The sequence below is a fragment of the Octopus bimaculoides genome, chromosome 2 (genome assembly GCF_046866305.1).
Source record: "Octopus bimaculoides isolate indiv1 chromosome 2, ASM4686630v1, whole genome shotgun sequence".
NCBI classification, from domain to species: Eukaryota; Metazoa; Mollusca; class Cephalopoda; order Octopoda; family Octopodidae; genus Octopus; species Octopus bimaculoides.
In genome coordinates this window covers 133,826,101-133,849,518 of record NC_142929.1, presented here as the reverse complement: position 1 = coordinate 133,849,518, position 23,418 = coordinate 133,826,101, and the positions used below count along the sequence as shown (strand labels likewise).

Here is a 23,418-nt window from a genome sequence, read left to right as displayed (position 1 = left end):
GTGGGAGGTAAGCATAATGCATGAAGTGGAAATGCGAGGAAGAGAAGAAATGTAGGGATGTAGTTTGGTTTGTTGTGGCATGGTGTTTGAGAAATTTCCTTGTTAAACGTGGGTGGGACATACAGCACTTCTAGAACTTAGTTTCATTGATGTGGGCGGGTCTTCTCAAGTACCTCATATCGTCAGACATCTCAGTCCATTGTCATTTCCTCTGTGAGACCCAACATTCTTTCAGTGACCAGCACTTCTTTATACAGCTGTCTTCATTCATATCCATCACATATCCAAACAAACGCAGTCTTCTCTCTTGCATATTACATTTGATTCCTCTTATGCCCAACTTTTCTCTCAATACATTTGCAGTATTTCGTACATGTGCACTGATGTTGCACATCCAACAGAGCATACTTCATTTCTCTCCAGTCTACACATGTCTTCTCCACACATGTCTCACTACCATGAAGTATAGCTGTTCGCATACAAACATCATATAATCTATCTTTCACTCTGAGGGAGAGTCCTTTCGTTGCCACATGCAAATATTTCTTTGTGCATATTTATACACACACACGCACACACACACACACACACACACACACACAAACATATATATATATATATATATCTTCTGTTTTACTTTCAGACTGCATTGTTGTAATTGCGTCCATCTTTGTCCTGTGTGTTGGTTTCAATGGGCAGGTTTTTGCTACTTCTGCCATCAGGTGAGTAATTCTACACTATTGATTTATTTAATTATATATTTGTTTAGCTTCACTATTCACTAATTATATATTTGTTTAGATTCTTTGAAAGAAAAGAAAAAGAAACCAATAACAACATTTCTAATGATCTTCATAAAAAAAATAAAAGAATAAAAAGCAGCCAAAATTAAAATATATTCTTGTCTACTAACCTCAAGCCTGAACTGTGATCAAAGATGACCTTCCCACTTTGAGTACAAATGAGCTGTTGTTGTTGTTGTTTAGTGAGAATCCTACCTTGATTGAGCAGATGTGATCAAAAGTGTTGAAGCCATTTTCAGACACAAGACACCCATAGTTTGTATCAGCCGAATGCCCTTCTTTATGCCAACTGCAGAGTGGAGGCCTGAGTGCTATTTATGTGACACCAGCACCAGGAGGGTCAGCTGTGATAAAGCAGACCTCAGAGTGGTTGGCACTAGGAATGGCATCCAGCTATAAAAACCATGCCAAAGCAGACAGTGAAGCTTGGCACAATCATCTGGCTTACCATCTCCTGTCAAACTGTCCAACCCATGCCAGCATGGAAGATAGACATTAAATGATAATAATGATGATACAAGGCCATATTATGCAATGTGTCCTTCCTTTTTTAACACAGAAGGTTGTGACCTAAAGCAGAACTAGCTACCATTTAAAGCATGGAGATCGACCACATTATTATTATCATCATCATCATTATTTAACGTCGGCTTTCCATGCTAGCATGGGTTGGACGATTTGACTGGGGACTGGCGAACCAGATGGCTACACCAGACTCCAATCTGATCTGGCAGAGTTTCTACAGCTGGATGTCCTTCCTAACACTAACCACTCCAAGAGTGTAGTGGGTGCTTTTTACATGCCACCGACATGAGGTCCAGTCTGGCAATACTGGCAACGGCTACACTCAAATGGTGTTTTTTTTTACGTGCCACCTGCACAGGAGTCAGTCCAATTTTATGTTCACATACACACATTTAAATCCAGTTGGAATATTTATCCCTTCATACCCTGAGTTTGCTGGGCATGAATCTGCAATGTGATCTGAATCTTATATCTAATTAGGTTATAAAAGGACCCTTAAAAACTGCTGCATCATGTAATTTATATTGGAAATATTACTCTGACAAGGAGAACTTGTCTTCAAGCTATACACATGGAAGGAGCTGAAATAAATACCATAAGCTAATGCTGTACCAGATGTTAGCTGCTCTTGCTGTTTGCAATGGTGGCATCTCTCCACAGGATGTTGATGAACTGGCTTTTTAATTTTGTAATTTTGTAATAAAGAGAAAAGGAAAACATTTTATTATTTTGGAGTAAAATCCTGAGAAAATAAGGCTAAAAGTAAATAAAGCAGGAAGCACATCATCATCATCATATTCATCATCATTTAGCATCCATTGTGCATGGGTTGGATGATTTGTCCCCGGGGTTAGACATTGTCCATGGGTTAGACTGTTTGACCAGGGCTGGTCACTTGAGGGGCTGCACCAGACTCTAGTCTGATTTGACATGGTTTCTACAGTCGGATGCCTTTCCTAATGCCAACCACTCTGAGAGTGTAATGGGTGCTTTTACTTGCCACCAGTGACACCAATATCTGCCACAACAATGATTTCACTTGGCTTGATGGGTCTTCTTCTCAAGATTGTCATTTATCATTACTTCTGTGAGACACATGGTAAAGAAATTGTAGTTGAGAGAAGGATGGTTAGTAAAACATTGAAATTAATAGGGTCTTAATTCTATCGAATTTATTGAAGTCACGGGAATAGTGAAGTGTATTAAAAGAAGCAGCAATTCTTCTATTCTTTTCACAGCACCAGTTAAGGGCCAAATCTTCCATTGGTACTGTGGAACCATGTGAATGCAGCCATTTGCATCATTTGAGTCATAGATAATTTTTTGGGACTTAGAGAAAGAAAAGCAGTGCTTATGGTCCTTTTCATGAATGACTGGGGAAAAGAATAACCCTGAAACAAGAGACATAACCCAAATTCTTGCATCAGATTAGGTTTCACTACAGGTACCCAAAGGTCAGGTGGTACCATTTAACTGGACAGAAGATGAAGTCTACTACTGAGATTATTAAGGCTTACAAATGAAATTATTTCCAAAGTAAAAATCAAAAGATATATGATACTAGTTGACTGTGTCTGTCATGTATTGAAAGAAGTGGTTATGCTAGTATGGATATGCGATCGAAATTAATTACAGGGCTGTTGAAGGGAGCTCTAGTAGGAGTAGACTGAATTATAGGGATAAACAGGTATAGGGAGAAACAGGTACAGGGAGAAACAGGTATAGGGAGAAACAGGTATAGGGAGAAACAGGTATAGGGAGAAACTGTATGATTGGTTCCCACAGATGAAATGACAGAGAGGGGAGTTGTACTGGTTCACACAGGACTACATTTCGTGTTGAATACACATTTATTGGTGTTACATGTCTTGCACAGCCTGCAACAGTCATGGATGCTGTCACTTTCTCCATTTTAAATCATAGACAAACAACAAAATTATATGCAAGTAAAGAGAAAATAAAATCTGACAAGATGATATTAATGATGATAACAATAAAGACAATGACAATGATGATGATGATGATGATGATGACAATAATAATAATGATGATGGTAGTTGTGGTGGTGGTGGTGGTGATAATGAGGATGTGATGGTGGTTCTAATGATGATAGTGATGATCACAACAATGATAACGATGATGATGGTCGTGAGGAAAACAACAGTGATGATGATGATTACGATGATGACTCTGACTAAAATTAATTGAAAGTGTAAGTAAAAAAGTAAAAAAAATATAAATAAATAAATAAACATGAAATTTTTTAAAAAATCAAAAGCTAAAATGTATCTGCCAAGGGAGAATTGAACATACACCACCACCCGTGAGGAAACTAAAGAGGAAATAAAAAGAAGTAAAACAGGCTGCCAGGTTTGAATCAAGCATCGAATCAATGGTTAATGATCTGTGTTCAGGTACAGAATATATAAGTGTGTGTGTGTGCATGTATGTATATATGTACATATATATGTATGTATCTGCATATATATATATATATATATATATATATATATATATATACATATATATATAGATGTATAAACATATGTATGTATATATGTATATGTATATATATATATATATATATATATATATATATATATATATATATATATATATATATATATATATATATATATATGTATATATATATATACACGCACACACTCACACACACACACATACACACATATTTATACATATATGTGTGTATACATATATATACATATATACATATATATATATACTTATATATATAGATATAAATATATACATATATATGTGTGTGTGTGTATGTGTGCATATGTATACATGCATATGAATATAACTATATATATATATATATATATAGAGAGAGAGAGAGAGAGAGAGTACGTTCTGTTTTATCTTCGAAACGTCTAGATAGAATAGAGACAGCTGATGAAGGGATATTCCAAGTGGATTTCCGTTTTCCTATGTGTTCGTTCCGTTGTCTGTAGTTTATTGTTCTAACGTCCTGTACCCTGATATGCATATATATACACATGTAGATGTAAGTATGTACATATATGTGTGTATACATGTATATATATTCTTTGTATTATTACATTATTGAACGCACACGTCCTTTTTTGCAAGTAAGTCTACTATTATTCTGACGTGACTCTATCTTTCTATCTATCTATCTATCTATCTGTCTATCTATCTATCTATCTTTCTATCTATTTATCTATCTGTCTCCCTCTATCGTTCTATCTATACCTCTGTCCTGGCCTCTACTTCACTGCTATACCCTTCTGTCCCTTCCTCCTTGTTCCACTTCCTCCCTCCACCATCCTCTCTATCTATTTATCTTTCTGTCTTCCCCTATCTTTCTATCTATCCCTCTGTCCTGGCCTCTACTTCACTGCTATACCCTTCTGTCCCTTCCTCCTTGTTCCACTTCCTCCCTCCACCATCCTCTCTGCTCTCGTGTGATCTGTGGTCAACTTTCTTTTCACTCCAGCCACTGTGAAGGCAAGACGAACTACTAGCGTTCTACCTCAGATTTGCGTTTGGCCGTACGGCTTTTGAATGTTGTTTTCACTGTCCAATTTTTCCTGTCTTGGTTTGTGTTTGCCACCTTGGAATCCTCTGTGTAGTGGGTTGATCCACTACTCAGGAAGAGACTATTCTAGAGTACGTTCTGTCTTATCTTCGAAACGTCTAGATAGAAAAGAGACAGCTGATGAAGGGATATTCCAAGTGGCTTTCCGTTTTCCTATGTGTTCGTTCCGTTGTCTGTAGTTTATTGTTCTAACGTCATGTACCCTGATATGCATATATATACACATGTAGATGTAAGTATGTACATATATGTGTGTATACATGTATATATATTCTTTGTATTATATATATATATATATATATATATATATATATATAGAGAGAGAGAGAGAGAGAGAGAGAGAGAGAGAGAGAGATTGCTATCAGTGACATCTTGCCAATTCTCACTTTGATTTTAACATATAGTTTCTGATATTTTGTCATCATCATCATCATCATTTAACGTCAGTTGTCCATGCTGGCATAGGTTGCACATGAGCAAGAACTAAAATACCTATATGCATAGACATTAAATTTATATAAAAAAGGATAAGATCGTTATTTAAAATACCAATCATATTAAATGGCTAGCATGGGAATAAAAACCTCATAGGTAATAATTATAGATAGACAGACAGATAGATAGATAGATAGATAGATAGATAGATAGATAGATAGATAGATAGACAAATGGATGGACAGACAGGCAGACAGGGCAGACAAACTGACTGACTGACAGACCAATAAATAGATATTATTTGCAGATTAAAATGCTACCTTTGATTTCATGTAGAATTGCCATAATTTTCAAATGATTCACTTGAAAATAATGGTAATTGCCTTCATTTTGGATAAAATTGGGATGAGCATTTTGATGTGCATTGCTTGAGAATTGTGGAAATTCTTTGCACATGAAACCATTGGTAGCACTTTTAATCCACAAATAAAGAGATTATTCTACCAAATTTAATGTTGAACTCTCATTCTTAGTGTTTAATATTATTGCATGTGTGTGTGTAAGTATGTATATATAAATGTGTGTGTACATATACACACACACTTATGTATATATATATATATATACATGCACATTCATATATATATATATATAATTTCATGTGTACTAACATGTGTTTGTAAATGTGTGTTCTTGTTTTGCAATCTCACAAACCAATAACTTGCCAACACCTTCTCTGCTTTACAAGAACACTGTAAATTCTCTTTTAAACATGCCATATTTTAATACAAGTACATCAATACTGTCTTTAATATACTACATTTACATACATATACATATACATGCAATTGCATAAAATAAACACAGCTTTTTAGCACATAACATATTACATCTCGGTGCAAAAAAACGTCTATATGTTGTAGTGTATTTACTTAGATTTGTGGCCAACAAATTATTATTGTTATACAGTTTTATTTGCCAAAAGAAACGTGTGATGGAAATGGAAGCAGAGAATTGATTGACCTGATGTTAACAAATCCTATGGGTTATATTTATTAGATTCAATGCAATTAATTTATTTTTCTTGTTTTGATTTTTTTTATATCATGTTTATTTTTCTTCTTACCTATTGCCATGGAGATAAAATTACTTCAATGTTCTCTGGCATTTGTGTTCTATTGAAGAAACAACAGAAGAAAGACAGAACAAAAGAGGGGGAGAGGGAGGAAGAGAGAGAGAGTGAGTGAGAATGAGTGAGAAAGAGTGAGAGAGAGTAGAGTAAGAGAGTGGAGTTGGAAGAACAAAGCCCCTCCTCTCCACCAAAAAAAATTAGTTAAAAGAATATGTTTAGCTGGCTGAATACTAGAAAGTGGTTCTAAACTGAACACAATTGGGAAAATAGGTACTTGAAGATTTTCTACTGAATATTGGCTTCCACTAGATGTTTGTGTATTCATTACAGTTGAATAAAGAAACCAGCCACAAGGGAAAAAATAATGGGATTTTAGAGAGAAAAATATTTAAGTCTAAAAAAGAAAAATCTATTCTACATGTAATTTTGAAGAAAAGTATTATCAATTTCTCATTTACCAATTAGTTTTAATTAGTTTTAAATTTCTTTCTAGTCATTGTTCTTGGAATTCCTAGAAAAGGTCACAGGTGATGAACTTTCTCCTGTAACTGCACCGTTAAACAAATTTGACTCATAATGGTAATTCGTATTAATCTGTTATACGAATGACTGAAATAAAGGTAATGAGCTGGTAGGACTATATTTTGGTATTTATTTTGGATCTTTATGTTCTGAGTTCAAATCCTGCCAGGGTTCATTTTGTCTTTCAACCTTCCAGAGTTAATAAAATGAAATACCAATCAAGTATTAGGGTCATGATATTGGCTAACCCCTTCCCCTTAAAACTACTGGCCTTGTCCCTAAATTAAAACCAACAGAAATTAGTGGAAAGATGTGTGGTTTTAATAGGGAAAAAAAAATAGAAAAAATGAAAATGTCTGAAAAAGCATCACATGAAAATTAACAGATCAATCTAGAAACAAGTTGACAAACTTAAATATTTGGGAATCTCATTACATCAGATGGGGAAAGGTCAAAGAAATTAAATGAAGGGCTGAGCAGTTTAAGACTGCTTTTGGTAACATTAAATATAATTATCAGAAAAAAAGAATTAGAAGAAGAGTCCTAGGGTCCTAAGGGTATACATAAAACCTGTTGTTTCATATGGTTTGTCACCAGGAACATCAGAAGACATGAGTAATAGCTTACCAATCCAGTTTGCTTTGCAATCACATGGTTTAAGTTTCAGTCTTATTGAGTTTTTTTTTAATATAGCCCTAGATCAACAAATTCCTGGTGAATAAATTTAGTAGACAGAAACTGTGCGGAAATTCATCATGTTTGTATGCACATACGTGTGTGTGTGTGTTTGTCTGTGTATGTGTGAGTGGGGGGGGGGCATGTTTTTGCATCTGTGTCTGCCTCTTTCAGGCCACTATTTGACCACTGGTGTTGGTTTATTTAAAGCACTGCAACTTAGTGGTTTACCAAAAGGAATCGATACAATAAGTACCAAACTTAAAAGAAAATATAATCATTAGGTTCCATTTGTTCAATCCAAACTCTTCAAGCCAGTGCTTCAGCATGGCCACAGTCCAATGACAGAAACAAATAAAAGATAAAAGAGAGAGCAACAAAGATTAAATTCCTTGGCTGAAGAGAAACCACTAGAGAACTTCCTTAACAACAGGTGGAGGCAACAAGCTAAATTCATTGGACATGATATGAGAAGACAAAGTAAATCATTAAAAAAAAAAAACTGAAAGGAAGAAGAAGCTAGGGGAGTCAGAGAGAAAATACTCAATGACATTGACAGCTGGCTACTGAAAGACTAGTCTGATAACTTACTATGTGTGTGAGGCTGGAGGTGAGAGAGATCCAGGATTATAGACACCTGTTGTAGATGAATAAAGCAGATGAATACATCATCATTATCGGCTGTGTGGTAAGTAGCTTGCTTACGAACCACATGGTTCTGGGTTCAGTCCCACTGCATGGCACCTTGGGCAAGTGTCTTCCACTATAGCCTCGGGCCGACCAAAGCCTTGTGAGTGGATTTGGTAGATGGAAACTGAAAGAAGCCCGTCGTATATATGTATATATATATATATATATATATATATGTGTGTGTGTGTGTGTGTGTGTGTGTGTTTGTCCCCACCACCATCGCTTGACAACCGATGCTGGTGTGTTTACGTTCCTGTAACTTAGCAGTTCGGCAAAAAGAGACCGATAGAATAAGTACTAGGCTTACAAAGAATAAGTCCTGGGGTCGATTTGCTCGACTAAAGGCAGTGCTCCAGCATGGCCACAGTCAAATGACTGAAACCAGTAAAAGAGTAACATTCGCTTTCCATGCTGGCATGGGTTGGATGGTTTGACCAGAGCTGGTAAACCAGAGAGCTACACCAGGTTCCAGTCTGTTTTGGCTTGGTTTCTGCATCTGGATGCCCTTCCTAATACCAGCCACTTTACAGAGTATATTGGGTGCTTTCACGAGTCACTGGCATGGGTGCCCTTACTAGTGATATGTAAAAGACTCCCAGAACACTCAATAATTATTGCTCTGGAATATTTGGTGATTAAAACCTTATAAAATCATGTAAGTCTGATATTCAAAAGATTACTAGTTTGATTTATCTATTTTATTCATCTTTGCTACAAACAGAACTCTATATGTTCTCTATTCAGATTCTGTATATCAAAAATTAGAAATCAAAAATTAATTATCCACTTGTATTGATTTGATGAGTGCATGAGAAAAACTTTAACACCTCCTAGAGATGATGAGTTAATTCTTTCCATATCAGAGAATGTATTTAGTTCTAAATTTAATTTTAGATTTAAAACAGTAGAGACTTGATGTGACAGCTGGATAGAGAGATGGTTGCACTAGCTGTTAACTGCTATTCATTTTCAGTTGAGAAGACTGCAGTGATATAAAATAAGTGCCTTTCTCAAGGACACAATGTATTACTTGATCCAGAAATTGAACCCATGACCTTATGGTCTTGAGTTCAATACTCTAAAAAGATATATGCAATCTTTATTTTCATTTTTACTGTTTATATTATTATTATTATTATTATTATTATTATCATTATTATTATTATTATTATTATTTACTATATAAGGCGGTGAGCTGGCACAATCGTTAGCACACCGGGCAAAATGCTTAGCGGTATTTTGTCTGTCACTATGTTCTGAGTTCAGATTCTGCAGAGGTCAACTTTGCCTTTCATCCTTTCAGGGTCAATTAAATAAGTACCAGTTATGCACTAGGCTCAATGTAATCAATTTAATCTTATCCCCCAAGCTGCCCTTGTGGCAAAATTTGAAATCCTTATTATTATTATTATTATTCAGTATTTTTATTTTTATAGCATGCTTTCACTTCACTACCAAGTGCAGCTCTGTGTGCCTTGGGTATGTGCTGTGGTTTGCTGTGATGCTCTCATGGTTACTGTATTGAAAGTGTTTTGCGTAAGATGTGTGCAGTGCCCAGTAGTGCAATTTTCTGTATGTTATATATATTTGTAAGTCCTGGTGTTTTTGTTATATATTTGATGGGGAGACTTTGGTCTTGTGCTGCAATTAAAAATCCTTCAGTCTCTGCTTTGAGTCCTGAGCTTCTCAACCATTGCTGGAATTTTTCTCTGTCTATTTCTTTTGCATTTAGTTTAGCCCAATATTTTCCATGAAGGGGCTTTTCTTGCTATCGTTTTATCATGGTCCGATGCTGTTCTAGTTTTAGTTTGGATTTCATTTGTTTTATAGCTTTTGTTGTTTCTTCTTCTTCATATTTGTTCAGTAGTATGACTTCTTGTTTGTATTTGTGAGCTTCCTTAAATACTAAAAACTGTTTTTTTTGTTTTGCTCGTGTTTTGTGGCTATTTGTATTAGTTTTCCTTGCTTCTGAAGTAGGTACTTTTGCAGTCCTATGGTGGTTATTTTATAATAGTTTTCCAGCTGTATAAGGCCTATTATTATTATTATTATTATTATTATTGTTGTTGTTGTTATTATCATTATTATTATTATTATTATTATTATTATTATTATTATTATTATTATTATTATTATTATTATTATTATCATCATTATTATTATATAAGGTGGAAAACTGGCAGAATCATTAGCTTACCAGGTGAATATATATATATATATATATATATATATATATATATAATCATAAATATATAGGGATTATACTAATTATTAATTGTTAATTATTAATTTTATTACTAATTGACGATTCCACTATTTCTCCTCCTTTTTAAATTTTTTCTCTTTCTCTCTTTTTACCACTCTAACTTCATTTCTTTTTCACTATCTCAACACATTCTCTCAATCACATCCCAATCCTCTCCATCTCCTTCAATGCTGTTTTATATCAGCCAATCGTCCCTCCTCTCCAACTCCAATACTTCCTTTTATTATATTTCGCTTGTGTTCTAGTTTTCAAATACCTCCAGCCCAGCCCAACCCAGCCCAACCTAGTCCAGCCAACATTTAATAATTTAATAATTTGCTTGTCAGTTGTTTGACCTTATCCAGTTGAGCATGTCCCTTAGTAGCTGACAATATGTGCATCTCTGATCACAAGCAGAAGTAGTGGGGGAGTATCAGAGCTATATCTTGAGAGGAATTCTTTGGGGTTTGAATAATTCACCTTTGGAAACACGGGTATTTCGTTCATCATCCTTAAACAACCCTTTTCAAGGACCTTTTGGGCAGGATGGGCCACTCGACTTGAAGAAAATTCTAACTGGGCCCCAACTGCAAGGTCATGCGCTATTTATCTTGATATGAGATCACCATGTTGCGCACATGTGGTTATGAAGAATGTGCCCGGTGTACCCTTATCAGACGGGTGGTCATGATATGTGTACTGAACTTCGTATATTTTATCTCAGTGTCACTTTGATGGCATGCACTGCTCTCTCACTAAAGTATCAGGCTCAATCCTAATAATAACAATTCACAGACACGACAGAGCTGGGACCTATATAAATTGGGAGCTATGCCAACACTATGGAATAACAACAGAAAAAAGATGGTATAAACACACGCCAGAAAAGGTCACAGAAAACGAGATAGTAACCATACTCTGGGATATGCCAATACACACAGAGCTGCGCTCAGTAGTGAAGTGAAAGCACGTTATAAAAATAAAACTACTGAATAATAATAATAATAACAATAACAATAATAATAATAACATTAATAACAACAACAACAACAATAATAATAACATTAATAACAACAACAACAACAACAACAACAACAACAGCAACAATAATAATAATAATAATAATAATAATAATAATAATAAATCCACAAATTTATGAATAAAAATTATAATAGGAAACAACTCAATTGTAATAAAAGTAATACAGACAAAAAAGTTTACAGAAATAAGAAGAATAATAGATCAACAAATCTTATATGGTATAATGCTTCATTTTCATATTCAATAGCTTCTAATATCCCTCATAAATTCTTTGCAGCACTAGATAGGTATTTCCCATTTTCAAGTAAATATGGGAAATTAATAGATATAATGCTAAGTATTCTTATTCAAGCACTAGAAATTTGGCTGAGATTATTGCAGCACAAGATAAACAGAGAATTAGAGAACGTCTAAATTCTAAATCTTTAAATAATTATGGAACTGATAATATGTATAGTGAAATTAACGTTATTGATAATCATTCAGAACAAGGTTTAGATTCAATAATTGATCAAAATGCCGATAATATTGTTAGTCTTTTACCTTGTATTAATATTGATTCTAGTAATAATAATAACTATAATTCAATCTTAACACTTATTTTACAGACAGATGCTAGTAGAAATTCTTGAGGGCAATTTACAAGTGAATAAATCCATGTGCAATTGTGTAAACAAAACTTAATGCCCTTTAGGAAATCAGTGTTTAAAGAAGAATATAGTAAATGAGTGTGAAGTTGTAACTAGACACCATCAGTATTGATATACTGGTTCTTCTATTACTAGTTAGAAATCTAGATTTTATAATCAATCTAATCCCTTTAAATATAGAAGGAAATGTAATTCTACTAATCTTAGTAAATGCATTTGGTATTTAAAGGATAAGAATATTAAATAGGATTTAAAGTGGTCTATTATTAGTTATGTACTATCGTATAATATTGGTAATTCCACTTGTGATCTTTGCCTCGAAGAATTATATTTCATAATTACTTTTAAATTAATTTTATTGAATTTTAACGGGCAGTTAACTCTTAGATGTTGCCATAAATTAAAGAAGACATTCAAATATTTCAATTATTAATTATAATAATCTTTTAATTAATTATTGTATAATAAAGTTAATTTCTATTAAAGTGCTTAATATAATGAGCAAGTAATTAATTATAGTGATGTAAAGTATCTAAGCTTCGATTAAGTATAAACATAGAATTCTTATCTATAATTTTTATTCTTTTGATTATCCACCAGAATCATCAAGAATTGTATACATATTAATTATAGTAATTTTTCAATTATTTTACATAATAATCTTAATCCCTATAAAAGGGTATAATATAAAAATAAATAGGTATTTAATTATCTTATCTGCTATTTATATTCTTTATTCTTTAGTTATCTAGCATTGTCATCAATAATTGCATATATTATTATTAATTATGATAATTTTTCAATTATTATATAATAAGGTTAATTCTTATGTAAGCATTTACTATAATGAATAAGTAGATATTTGGTTGTCTTTTCTGTAATTTTTATTTCTTAATTACCCAGTAAGAGTCTCAGGAGTTGGAAACGTTGTTGAATATAATAATTCTTCAATTATTATGAAATAAAGTAAATTCCTATAGAAGGGTTTATTATATTAATTAAATAAGTAATTAATTATTGTGACATAAAGTAACTAAGTTTCTATTAAGTATTACGTAGAATTATTATCGGTAGTTTTTATTCTTTACTTATCTATTAAGAATAATGTAGAATTCTTGCCTGTAGTTTTTGTTCTTTAGATATCCAGTGACATCATCAATTTTTTAAAGATAAGTATACTCGTTTGCTATGTTAGTTTTTTTTTTATGTAGATTTCAAATTGTCAAAAAAATATGGAATTAATTTCTTATTTGTATATTTTATTTTTATAAACTAAATTAGTTGTTCAATGACATTGCTCTTGGTTGAATGAATGAATGTCCAAAGTTCAATTTGGTTTGGTGCTTCTTTTTGTTAGCATTTTTTAACAGTGAAAGTTTTTTCAGATCTTCAATTAGAATTTCACCAATTTGGATTACCTTGATAATGTTGTGATGACATAAATTTTTGTAAACATGATATATACATACACACATATATATATATATATATATATATACAGGTGCAGTGTTGGAGGAACAAACACAGATACACAAATACATATATCATCATCATCAATATAATAGAAATATGTTACAAAAACAAAATAGAAACTACACGTGGAAATGTAAGGGGAAAGTATGAAGAAAAAAAAAAGGGAAAAGGCACATTGGAAATCAAAAAAAAAAAAAAAGGGCTTTTTATGAAAAGTAACGATAGATATATACAATTAGATGAACTGAGGTAGGAATAAAAGTAATAAAAGTCATTATTGTGAATTGTTAGAGATTCAAAAGCATACCGGTTTCATAATATTACTAATCATTGCTTTGAATGCACACAGAATATATATATATATATATATATATATATATATATATATATATATATATATATATATATTATCATCATCATCATCATCATCATCATCATTGTTTAATGTCTACTTTCCATGCTAGCATGGGTTGGACGATTTGACTGAGGACTGGTGAACCAGATGGCTACACCAGGCTCCAATCTGATTTGGCAGTTTCTACAGCTGGATGCCCTTCCTAACGCCAACAACTCCGAGAGTGTAGTGGGTGCTTTTATGTGCCAACTCACAAGACTTTGGTCGGTCCAAGGCTATAGTAGGAGATACTTGCCTAAGGTGCAATGCAGTGGGATTGAACCCGGAGCGATGTGGTTGGGAAGTAAGCTTCTTAACTCACAGCCACTCCTTCACCTATATATATATATTTTATACACACACACACACATATTTAGCCAATAGCCTCATGGCAGAAAATTCCTTATGGGAACATGATCTTCCCCTTTGCAAACTAGAGAACAGAAAAATAACATATGCAGAATGGCCCATTTCAGTCACAGCAGAAATTGTTCAAGAGGAGATAACTCTTCTTTTCCTCTCAGGAAAGTTGTTTTTCCTTCTTTTTTTTTTTTGTTTAGTTTCAATGTTTTTCACTAACTGTACAAAACTATATAACTACCTCCATTAGTAAAGAAGCTATGTGCTTTTGGTCAATAAGTCTGCTGAATTGCCTAACTGCTGAGTGCAATGGCAGATGTAAAACCACTGGTAACTTTCTAACTAGTCATTTGCCCTAATGAAGGATGCACTAATGTACTAATGTACTAATGAAGGATGTACCACTCAACTATATAATGTATATATAACTATGTATGCGTGTGTATGTCTAAATACATGCACACTCATACTCACACACACACATACTCACACACACACATGCATACACACACACACTCACATACATGCACACACACAGAGAAATTGAGAAAGAAATAGCTAGTACAGAGATAAAGAGACATAAAAAAAGATGTTGGGAGGTTGAGTGGGAGGCCTGTAAACTGAAGTAACTATAGCAATAGAATAAAACACACAAGTGGGAGAGGGAGCCATAGAGGGAAATTAGAAAGGAAGAATAGAAAGAGATACAGAGAAAGAGTAAGAAAGTGAATTTAAACTAAATTGCTGGATGAAAATAATGTTTGTGTTAAGATTATAGCAATAAAAACAAGCCAAATATTCAGATAATAATTTTCTTTTTCAGATAATTTTCTTTTCCAAATGATAATCTTCTTTTATATGGTAGCTGCATAATAAATAGGCTTAAAAGGAGAGAAAAAAAAAAACTAGCTGTTCCTCCATTTTTAATTAAACCTTTATGCTGGCATATCATTGGTTTCCTGAAAACATGATCATTCTTTCACTTTTGATGTCCATTTTGTTTTCATTATGAAAAGAAATGTAACTACAGCTTTTCTTAGCTAATTTTCTATGAATCCCAACGATCCATGGGATCAGTAGCTATGCTTTGTATTTTATTTACATCAAGTGGATGAGAAATGAATCGCCCTCTCAACAGGACATATCTCTTGTAGCTTGCCCTGGTAGAAGAGTTGAAATCAACACTGGAAACCAATGAAATGTTTGTCAGTTACACAGCACGACAAAGTAATAGTAACACTGTGCAATTGATGCAGTATTTACATTGTACTATAGTTACTTAAAGTGGTAAACTATACTGTACCCCATACCACTCTGTACAATCTGAAACTACCTCAACTGTACATTAGACTACTGTTTCTTCAGACTACCAGTTGAGGATGAGTTGTTTTTTGGTTTCAGTTTATTAGCTTTTTCACTTGCATTTGTCATAACTAAATGAGACATTCCTTTCTCTTGTCTTCAAAAACCACTGCTACGATGTCTTTCTTAATTCTAAAGTCGAGCAAATAAGATTTTTCAGATTTAGTTTCAAATCAATGGCATCAACTCCTGTAAGAAATACTTTACTACCATCATACCTCGCACAAATCTCTAATTTTGCATATGTAAGATGGTTCCTTGCATTATCACTTCTCATACTGACTTCTTTGACACCGTGACAGAATGAATTTGACAACCAGGATTATTTTTGTCAAACTGAACTTTAATGTAAGATCCAGGCAATGTTTTATTGTTTTTGAAATTTAACTTTGAAACACAAACACCTTCATCAGTTTTACTCAAAGTCTCCAGTCACTTGCACCATCGAGAAGCCTTGATCTAAGCTTTCTTTTCTGTGTCTTCCTACATCAAATTTTACCACCTTCCTTGAAGGTAACTACAGAATGTAATTTAATCAATGGAAGTATAATTGACTATGTTGTATTATTACATCCTGCTTCTCTTTGTTATTCTGATTGGATGCTAATTGTTCTGCACTTCATCCAATTTTACCATTTAATTTGGATAGCTTCAGTTCTCTCATTTCTTTTCACTTCAGCAGGGTCACTCACTTTTGTGATAACTTTTGGCTGTTTTAGATGAGCAACAGAATCCACTGAACCCTGTATCATCACATAGTAATGAGATTTTAATACTGAAAAGTCTTCTACAAACAAAGTGAATATCAACTGGAACATTGCAGTTACATTTTAAAGTTCATCTCTCATGAAACATAGCAGGAAACTATATACTTTCATATGAATTTAAAAATACATTTTAATGCTGTTTCCATTCATATTAATGGTCTCCAGCACTTAAAGTGCCTAGAAACAGGTGATGCTTAATATATACCATATTTCTGATTTGCCATTCCAATTGCAGTTATCAAGGTGGTTAGTCTCTTTAGTCTCTCATTCAACTTAGTCTCAATTCCAATCCTCCTCTTGACATCATTTCAGAGAAAAGGACAGGCATAACTAAGACTTCTAATGAATTGCTCTTCAATGGTTGGAATTTGTTCTCTTCTGATTTTAAAGTGAGACTCCTTAGTATACCCTAGTAAAATAGATAAGCTACAGCTCTGACTTTTGTCCTCTCTGGCCTTGGCACAGAAACAAAGCTGAAGTGAGAATTTCATCTTATTCAGCTGTTTCATCCTGAAGTGATGATGTTAATCACAAAAGCATCTTGTTGTTATACTAAGATTTTTTCTTTTAATTTCCATCCTTTCTGAGTAATTTCTTTTGCCTTTCATTGTCAATTTCTTAAACACTTCAAAAATAAGTGGTGAAATGACAGAAGCTATCTCTAGCACCTGACAACTGAAAGAAAACTTTTTCTTGAGAAAACTGAAGCTAAGTACTTTATGAAGAGTTCATTTACAAAATCTGTCTCTCTCACACACACACATGTGTGCGTGCACATGCATGGACACATGCATGCACACAAATTCCAATGTTTTGTATAACATTGCAAAAGGGAACACATTTGTACATTTTAAATGCTTTATTGTGTGTACTGTACATCTTTTTTTTAGTAGTTGCTTTTTGTCCCCCCTTTTACCATTTTTTGTTGAGTTATAGTGAAACTGAGCACTGTATACAATAAGCTCATCATTATATTTGAAGGATATGAACATCTTTTCTTTCCTCTCAACTTTTTTTAATAAAACTTCAAATCATTTGTTCATAATGTTAACGGATTCCCAGCTGTTGACACAAATCTGTTGAACTGACAAGACAGTCAGATCATTCAAAAGAAGAAACCTTATCTTTATATCAGAACTAGATAAGTGTTAGAGGAGGAATGAAAAAATGCTGCCAGAAAATTATTGGAAACCACTGAGAAAGCAAATCATTCCATCTGGCTCAAGAGAGAGGATGAGTGGTGCAGCAAGAACAAGCATTGAGAATAGTAGAAACATCTGCCCCAGAGTCACTACATCTAACTCAATGAAACTTGTGCTGTTGGGCAGGAGTTTTGTTGTCTATATTGGTTGGTGGCCCTGGGCAGCCCTGGTGTCATGGTAGAAGGGGTTGCAATACCTACAGGGCTCCTTCATTACCTAATGAGATATCAATTCCTGCATTCAGAGATGGAATACAGCATCAACTTCAGCATACAAATGTTTACCTTAAAAACAATACATTCCTTCCTTTTTAGATACTATTTTCTAAAATGTGTGACCTTATACCTCACCATCTTCTATCTGGTTGCTCAACCTGAAAGAAACAACAACTAAATCAGTCTTAGATCATACTCTACTGTTTTAAATATGGAAAGGGCACATTGGATAATGTGGTTCTAGACATTTATTTATTTGTTTGGTTTTTACACCTGTTTTTCCATGCCACAATGGGTAGATGAATATATTATTGAGGCATTATTTTATAGCCATATTCTCTTCCTGACACCAGGCCTCACCTGCTTTTCAAGTAAAAGATATTACACTCTACATCTTTGAAGGTTCAAAGTCGAAGGACCATTTGTTGACTGGGAAAAATGATGGCAATATTCACTTGAAGCTCTACAATTTTTCAAGGAGATGCAAATGCAAACAAGCACACTGACATGCACACACACACTCACACACACACACACAGTGAGCTTCTCTCAGTTTCCTATTTCTTTATTGCCCACAAGGGGCTAAACATAGAGGGGACAAACAAGGACAGCCAAAGAGGTAAAGTCAATTACATCGACCCCAGTGCGTAACTGGTACTTAATTTATCGACCCCGAAAGGATGGAAGGCAAAGTCGACCTCGGCGGAATTTGAACTCAGAACGTAACGGCAGACGAAATACCGCTAAGCATTTCGCCTGGCATGCTAACGATTCTGCCAGCTCGCTGCCTTTCAGTTTCTGCCAACCAAGTCCATTTACTAGGCTTCAGTGAACCCAGGGCTATAGCAGAAAACACTTGCCCAAGGTGCCACATACTAGAATTAAACCATAAGCCATGAGAAGTCAAGCTTCTCAATCACACAGCCATGATTGTGCTTAAGCATATTTTTAAAAAGGTAAGATAATCACAAATGAAATGCCCTTTGGTTACAAATCCCATCATAAAGATTAGGGCGCATGTGTGACTCTAAATGACAACATGATGATTTCTGCAGTTTTCCCAGCATTTATAAACAGATAACATCTTTTCCTACAATGAACATCATTATTAAAAATGATGTTGAAGATAGTGTTATTATGATGTTTGGTTAACTTTGAATTAATATCATTACTATATCACCACTACTGCTGCTGGTATGTTAAATCATTCTTTATTAAGACTGGAAATGTCAACTTGCACTAAATTTAAAAACATATCTTATTTAATGAAGCAACAGAGAAGACAGTCTCTCGAAATGGCTACAGGGGGAATGTTTTCGACAATTTAATGGTTTCATTTTGTCACTAAAATATGTATGATAGAAGGAACTAATTCAGTGTATGCACATTGTGCACACACACACACACACTCACGTGCATACACACACACACATGGACACACACACACACACACATGCATGCACACATGCACTTACACAAACTTACTAACATATAATGCATACATACATACATATATGTGCATATCAATCCAACTGTCTACCTGTCTATCTATCTATCAACCTATCTATCTGTTTGTCTGTCTGTCTATTTATCTATCTCAATTAATGAATGACACAAGAATAAAAGTTACATAATCATTTTCATTGGCTTACAACTGTTTCTGCTATAAGTACACACACACTCACAAACTGAGTGCTCTTGTGACTCCCAATAACTTTCTTGAAGTCATTTAGACGATGTTCAAATTAAAGTAATTAGGAAACTCTGGTGTTTGTATCATTCATTAACTGATATTATGCTCTGTAATCATCTGATATAAGTTTATTGAGTTCTAACAACTAGTTATTAGTATCTCTATGTCTAAGCAGAATCACAAAATACCTATCCATATCTGTCTATCAATATTTATATCTACCAAGCTGTCTATTTGTTTGTGTCTGTATGAATGTTTGTATGTATGTATGTATGTATGTATGTTTGTATGCATGTATGTTTGTATGTATGTATGTCATTATTCAGTTTTATTTCAAGATTTCTTGCCATTAGAGAAGGAGCCGGTTTCTAACTAGATCCAAGGTTCCTTCATTGAAATTTCAACATCAACAACAAGGTATTTTTGTATGTATGTGTGTTACGTTTTCTGTATGTCTTCTCTTGCATATACTTGCATATCTAGACATGCTCATATATACTTAAATGATAAACTTCTGAAAAGTTTTATGTATATGTGTGTGTATGTATGTATGAATTTATATATTTTATTCGATGACATAAAACATGTTTCAGAATATTAAACACATAAGATTTAGAATATAAACCAATGATGTGATATCAGGTTTATCAGGTACAGAAATCATGGAGTTTTGTTACTTGAAATCATTGAATACCATGTTACATGGAAGGCATGGACAAATGTGCTTTGTGTTATGACCATATCACATTTAAAATGTCAATTCTTGCCTGATCATTGAGGTTAAGCAAAGTCCAGTCTAGTTGGTACTTCAGTGGATGACTACTTGGGTAATCTAGGTACTGTAAACAAAACCTTTAGATAGGTACAAGTATGGCTATGTGATTAAGAGGTTTGCTTCCCATGCAGGTGGTTTTGGGTTCAGTCTCACTGTGCAGCACTTTGGGCAAGTATCTTCTACGACAGTCTTAGGCCAATCAAAGCTTTATAAGTAGATTTGGTTGATGGAAACTGAAAGTTTATCATATGCATTCTTTTATTATTTTATTTGTTTCAGTCATTTGACTGTGGCCATGCTGGAGCACCGCCTTTAGTCGAGCAAATCGACCCCAGGACTTATTCTTTGTAAGCCTAGTACTTATTCTATCAGTCTCTTTTGCTGAACCGCTAAATTACAGGGACGTAAACACACCAGCATCGGTTGTCAAGTGCTGGTGGGGGGGGGCAAGTTTCTGGCTACCAAATCCACTCACACAGCTTTGGTTAGCCCGAGGCTATAGTAGAAGACACTTGCCCAAGGTGCCACGCAGTGGGACTGAACCCGGAACCGTGTGGTTAATAAGCAAGCTACTTACCACACAGCCACTCCTGTACCTATATGCATATGTGAAATGTGTATGTGTTAAAGCACTTGTGTTACCTGGTCAAAGAATAACACAATTCCACATTACAGCATGATTTTGTGAATGCAATACTTCCATAATGCCTACATTTTATTGACTCAACAGGTCATAAAACTCCCGGATAACTTTTTGGCTTTGTGGCTAATGTACTTAGCTCATGATTGTAATGTCATGAGATTGATTCCTGCCAGCAGGTTGTGGCCTTGAGCAAGACATTCTATTCCCCATTGCTTCAGTTCACTCAGCTGGCAAAAATGATTTGTACCATAAGCCAAAGGGCCAGCCTTGTCCCATTCTTTGTCACACTGAATCTCCCTGAGAACTACATTAAAGGTACATGTGTTTGTGGAGTGCTCAGCCACTTGCACATTCATTTTATGAGCAAGTTGTTCTGTTGATCATGTCAACTGGAACACTCGTTACCATAACCGATGGAGAGCCAGGATGACTTATAACACTATTCGGTTATCATGATTGTTTTAGAGATCAAACTCTGACTTCAAAGAACATTTGATTGCAGACAAACATTCCAGATTTCCCTCCCCCACCACATATGATTTATTTCTATTTACAATTCGCTTTCTTTTTCCTATTTTCCAACATAGATGACAGAATTATCTTTTTATACCCATTAATGATCTCTTTAATATATTCAAACTGTTATTAATATAAAATGAAACAGAAATATATCTGTCTTTTACAAAACACAAATTCCCATGTGTGCATGTGTGTGTTGTTTATATATGTTTATTTATGTGCATGAATATGTATAAGCCAGTATGTTTTGTGCTTTCTATTTAGGAGTGTTCATTTGTCTCATAATTTACATATTATTTTTGTGTTTATGTATGTGAGTGAACATGAGCATGCATATATGAAGTAACAGGATTATGTGTTGAGATTATGTACTGATGTAAGTATTATGCTGCACTAATATATATTTAGTTCTGAGTTCAAGTGTCGCACCAGGCCAACAAAGAATTTTAATTTCAGCAATATATTGGAATCGAATGACTGCTGCTTCTTGCTGTTACCATGGAAACTGCCACTACTGCTGCTGCTGTTGACAAAGTAGGCAGACCAATGATTATTCTAGAAAAGGGATGATGTACTGTATTATTGATGACGATTGGTCTGAGAGTAGACCTGGCTACCAACAAAATCAAGCAGTAAATATGTAGATTTTAATCACATCACCAATACATAAGAAATATACTAACATGAGGTATTCACTACACTAGATTGTTGTTTATGAAAAGAATAGCAATCAATAATTAATTATTGTAGGTTTTGCAGTGATTAAAAGTGTTCTGGATGTTAAATGAAAAATCATTATCAACCTCTTGACAATACTGTATTGAGTGCTAGGACTCATAGGTTACAGTTACCCAGTTTCTGAGATCACAACATTCCCCCTGTACAGGATGCTAGTCCCTCACATGGTTACTTATTTACAGCTGAGTGGACTGGAACAATGTGAAATGAAGTGCTTTGCTCAAAAACTCAATGCACTGCCTTGCCTGGAAATTGAAACCATGGTCATGCAATCAGATGTGACACACTAACAACTAGGCCACAAACCTTTGCCAGGATAGAAAATGCAGCTTAATAAAAAAAATGCCTTGCAAAAGTGAAATATTGTGAGAGGCCTTTATATGAGAAGAACCTAAAATCTAAATATGGCAATGAGGGATGTTCCAGTAACAGAATGAAAGCTGCTACATGTTCATGTAGTTTTGGAAAGTCAAAATATTGTGTTTTAGAATTACAGCATTATGAAAAGTGACAGTGTTGGAATTCAAATTGTTAGAATTCAAATTATTGGAATTCAACCAAGCTAGGACCATCAATGGAAAGAATTATTCACTTGGTCAAAATAAGCGAAAAATGTATTAGCAGTTAAAATAATTTAATACATCTTCTATACTGGTTGACTGACTAAAATATAATGTACATATGATACGAGGCCTCATTTTTTTGTCATCAAAGTTAATAACACATAGAATAGATGAATGGTTCTCACAGAGGCTGGCTATTACCAATATTTAAATGGAATGAATGATACAGATGTAGAGCAGTATCATCAAACATTCCATCACTTCTGTTACACTTTTCTTCTTCATCCTGAATACTACAACTACCAGCACACTATAACCACTACATTATACATAGCTCCCACCACCACTACAAGCCTGCCTACTAATGCTACTCCTACCACTGCTACCAGGTCATCAGGAAAAGCAACTTG

The 23,418-nt window shown here is 34.2% G+C and overlaps 1 protein-coding gene across 1 annotated transcript in view; it reads left to right on the top strand.

Annotated features, from left to right (window-relative positions):
- The window catches only part of LOC106867967 (potassium voltage-gated channel subfamily KQT member 1), a 251,801-nt gene that overhangs the window by 170,454 nt on the left and 57,929 nt on the right, over positions 1-23,418 (top strand). The window contains exon 4 of the mRNA XM_089347720.1: positions 644-722. Coding sequence (XP_089203846.1) covers positions 644-722 — 79 coding nt within the window. The remainder of the gene's footprint in view (positions 1-643; positions 723-23,418) is intronic.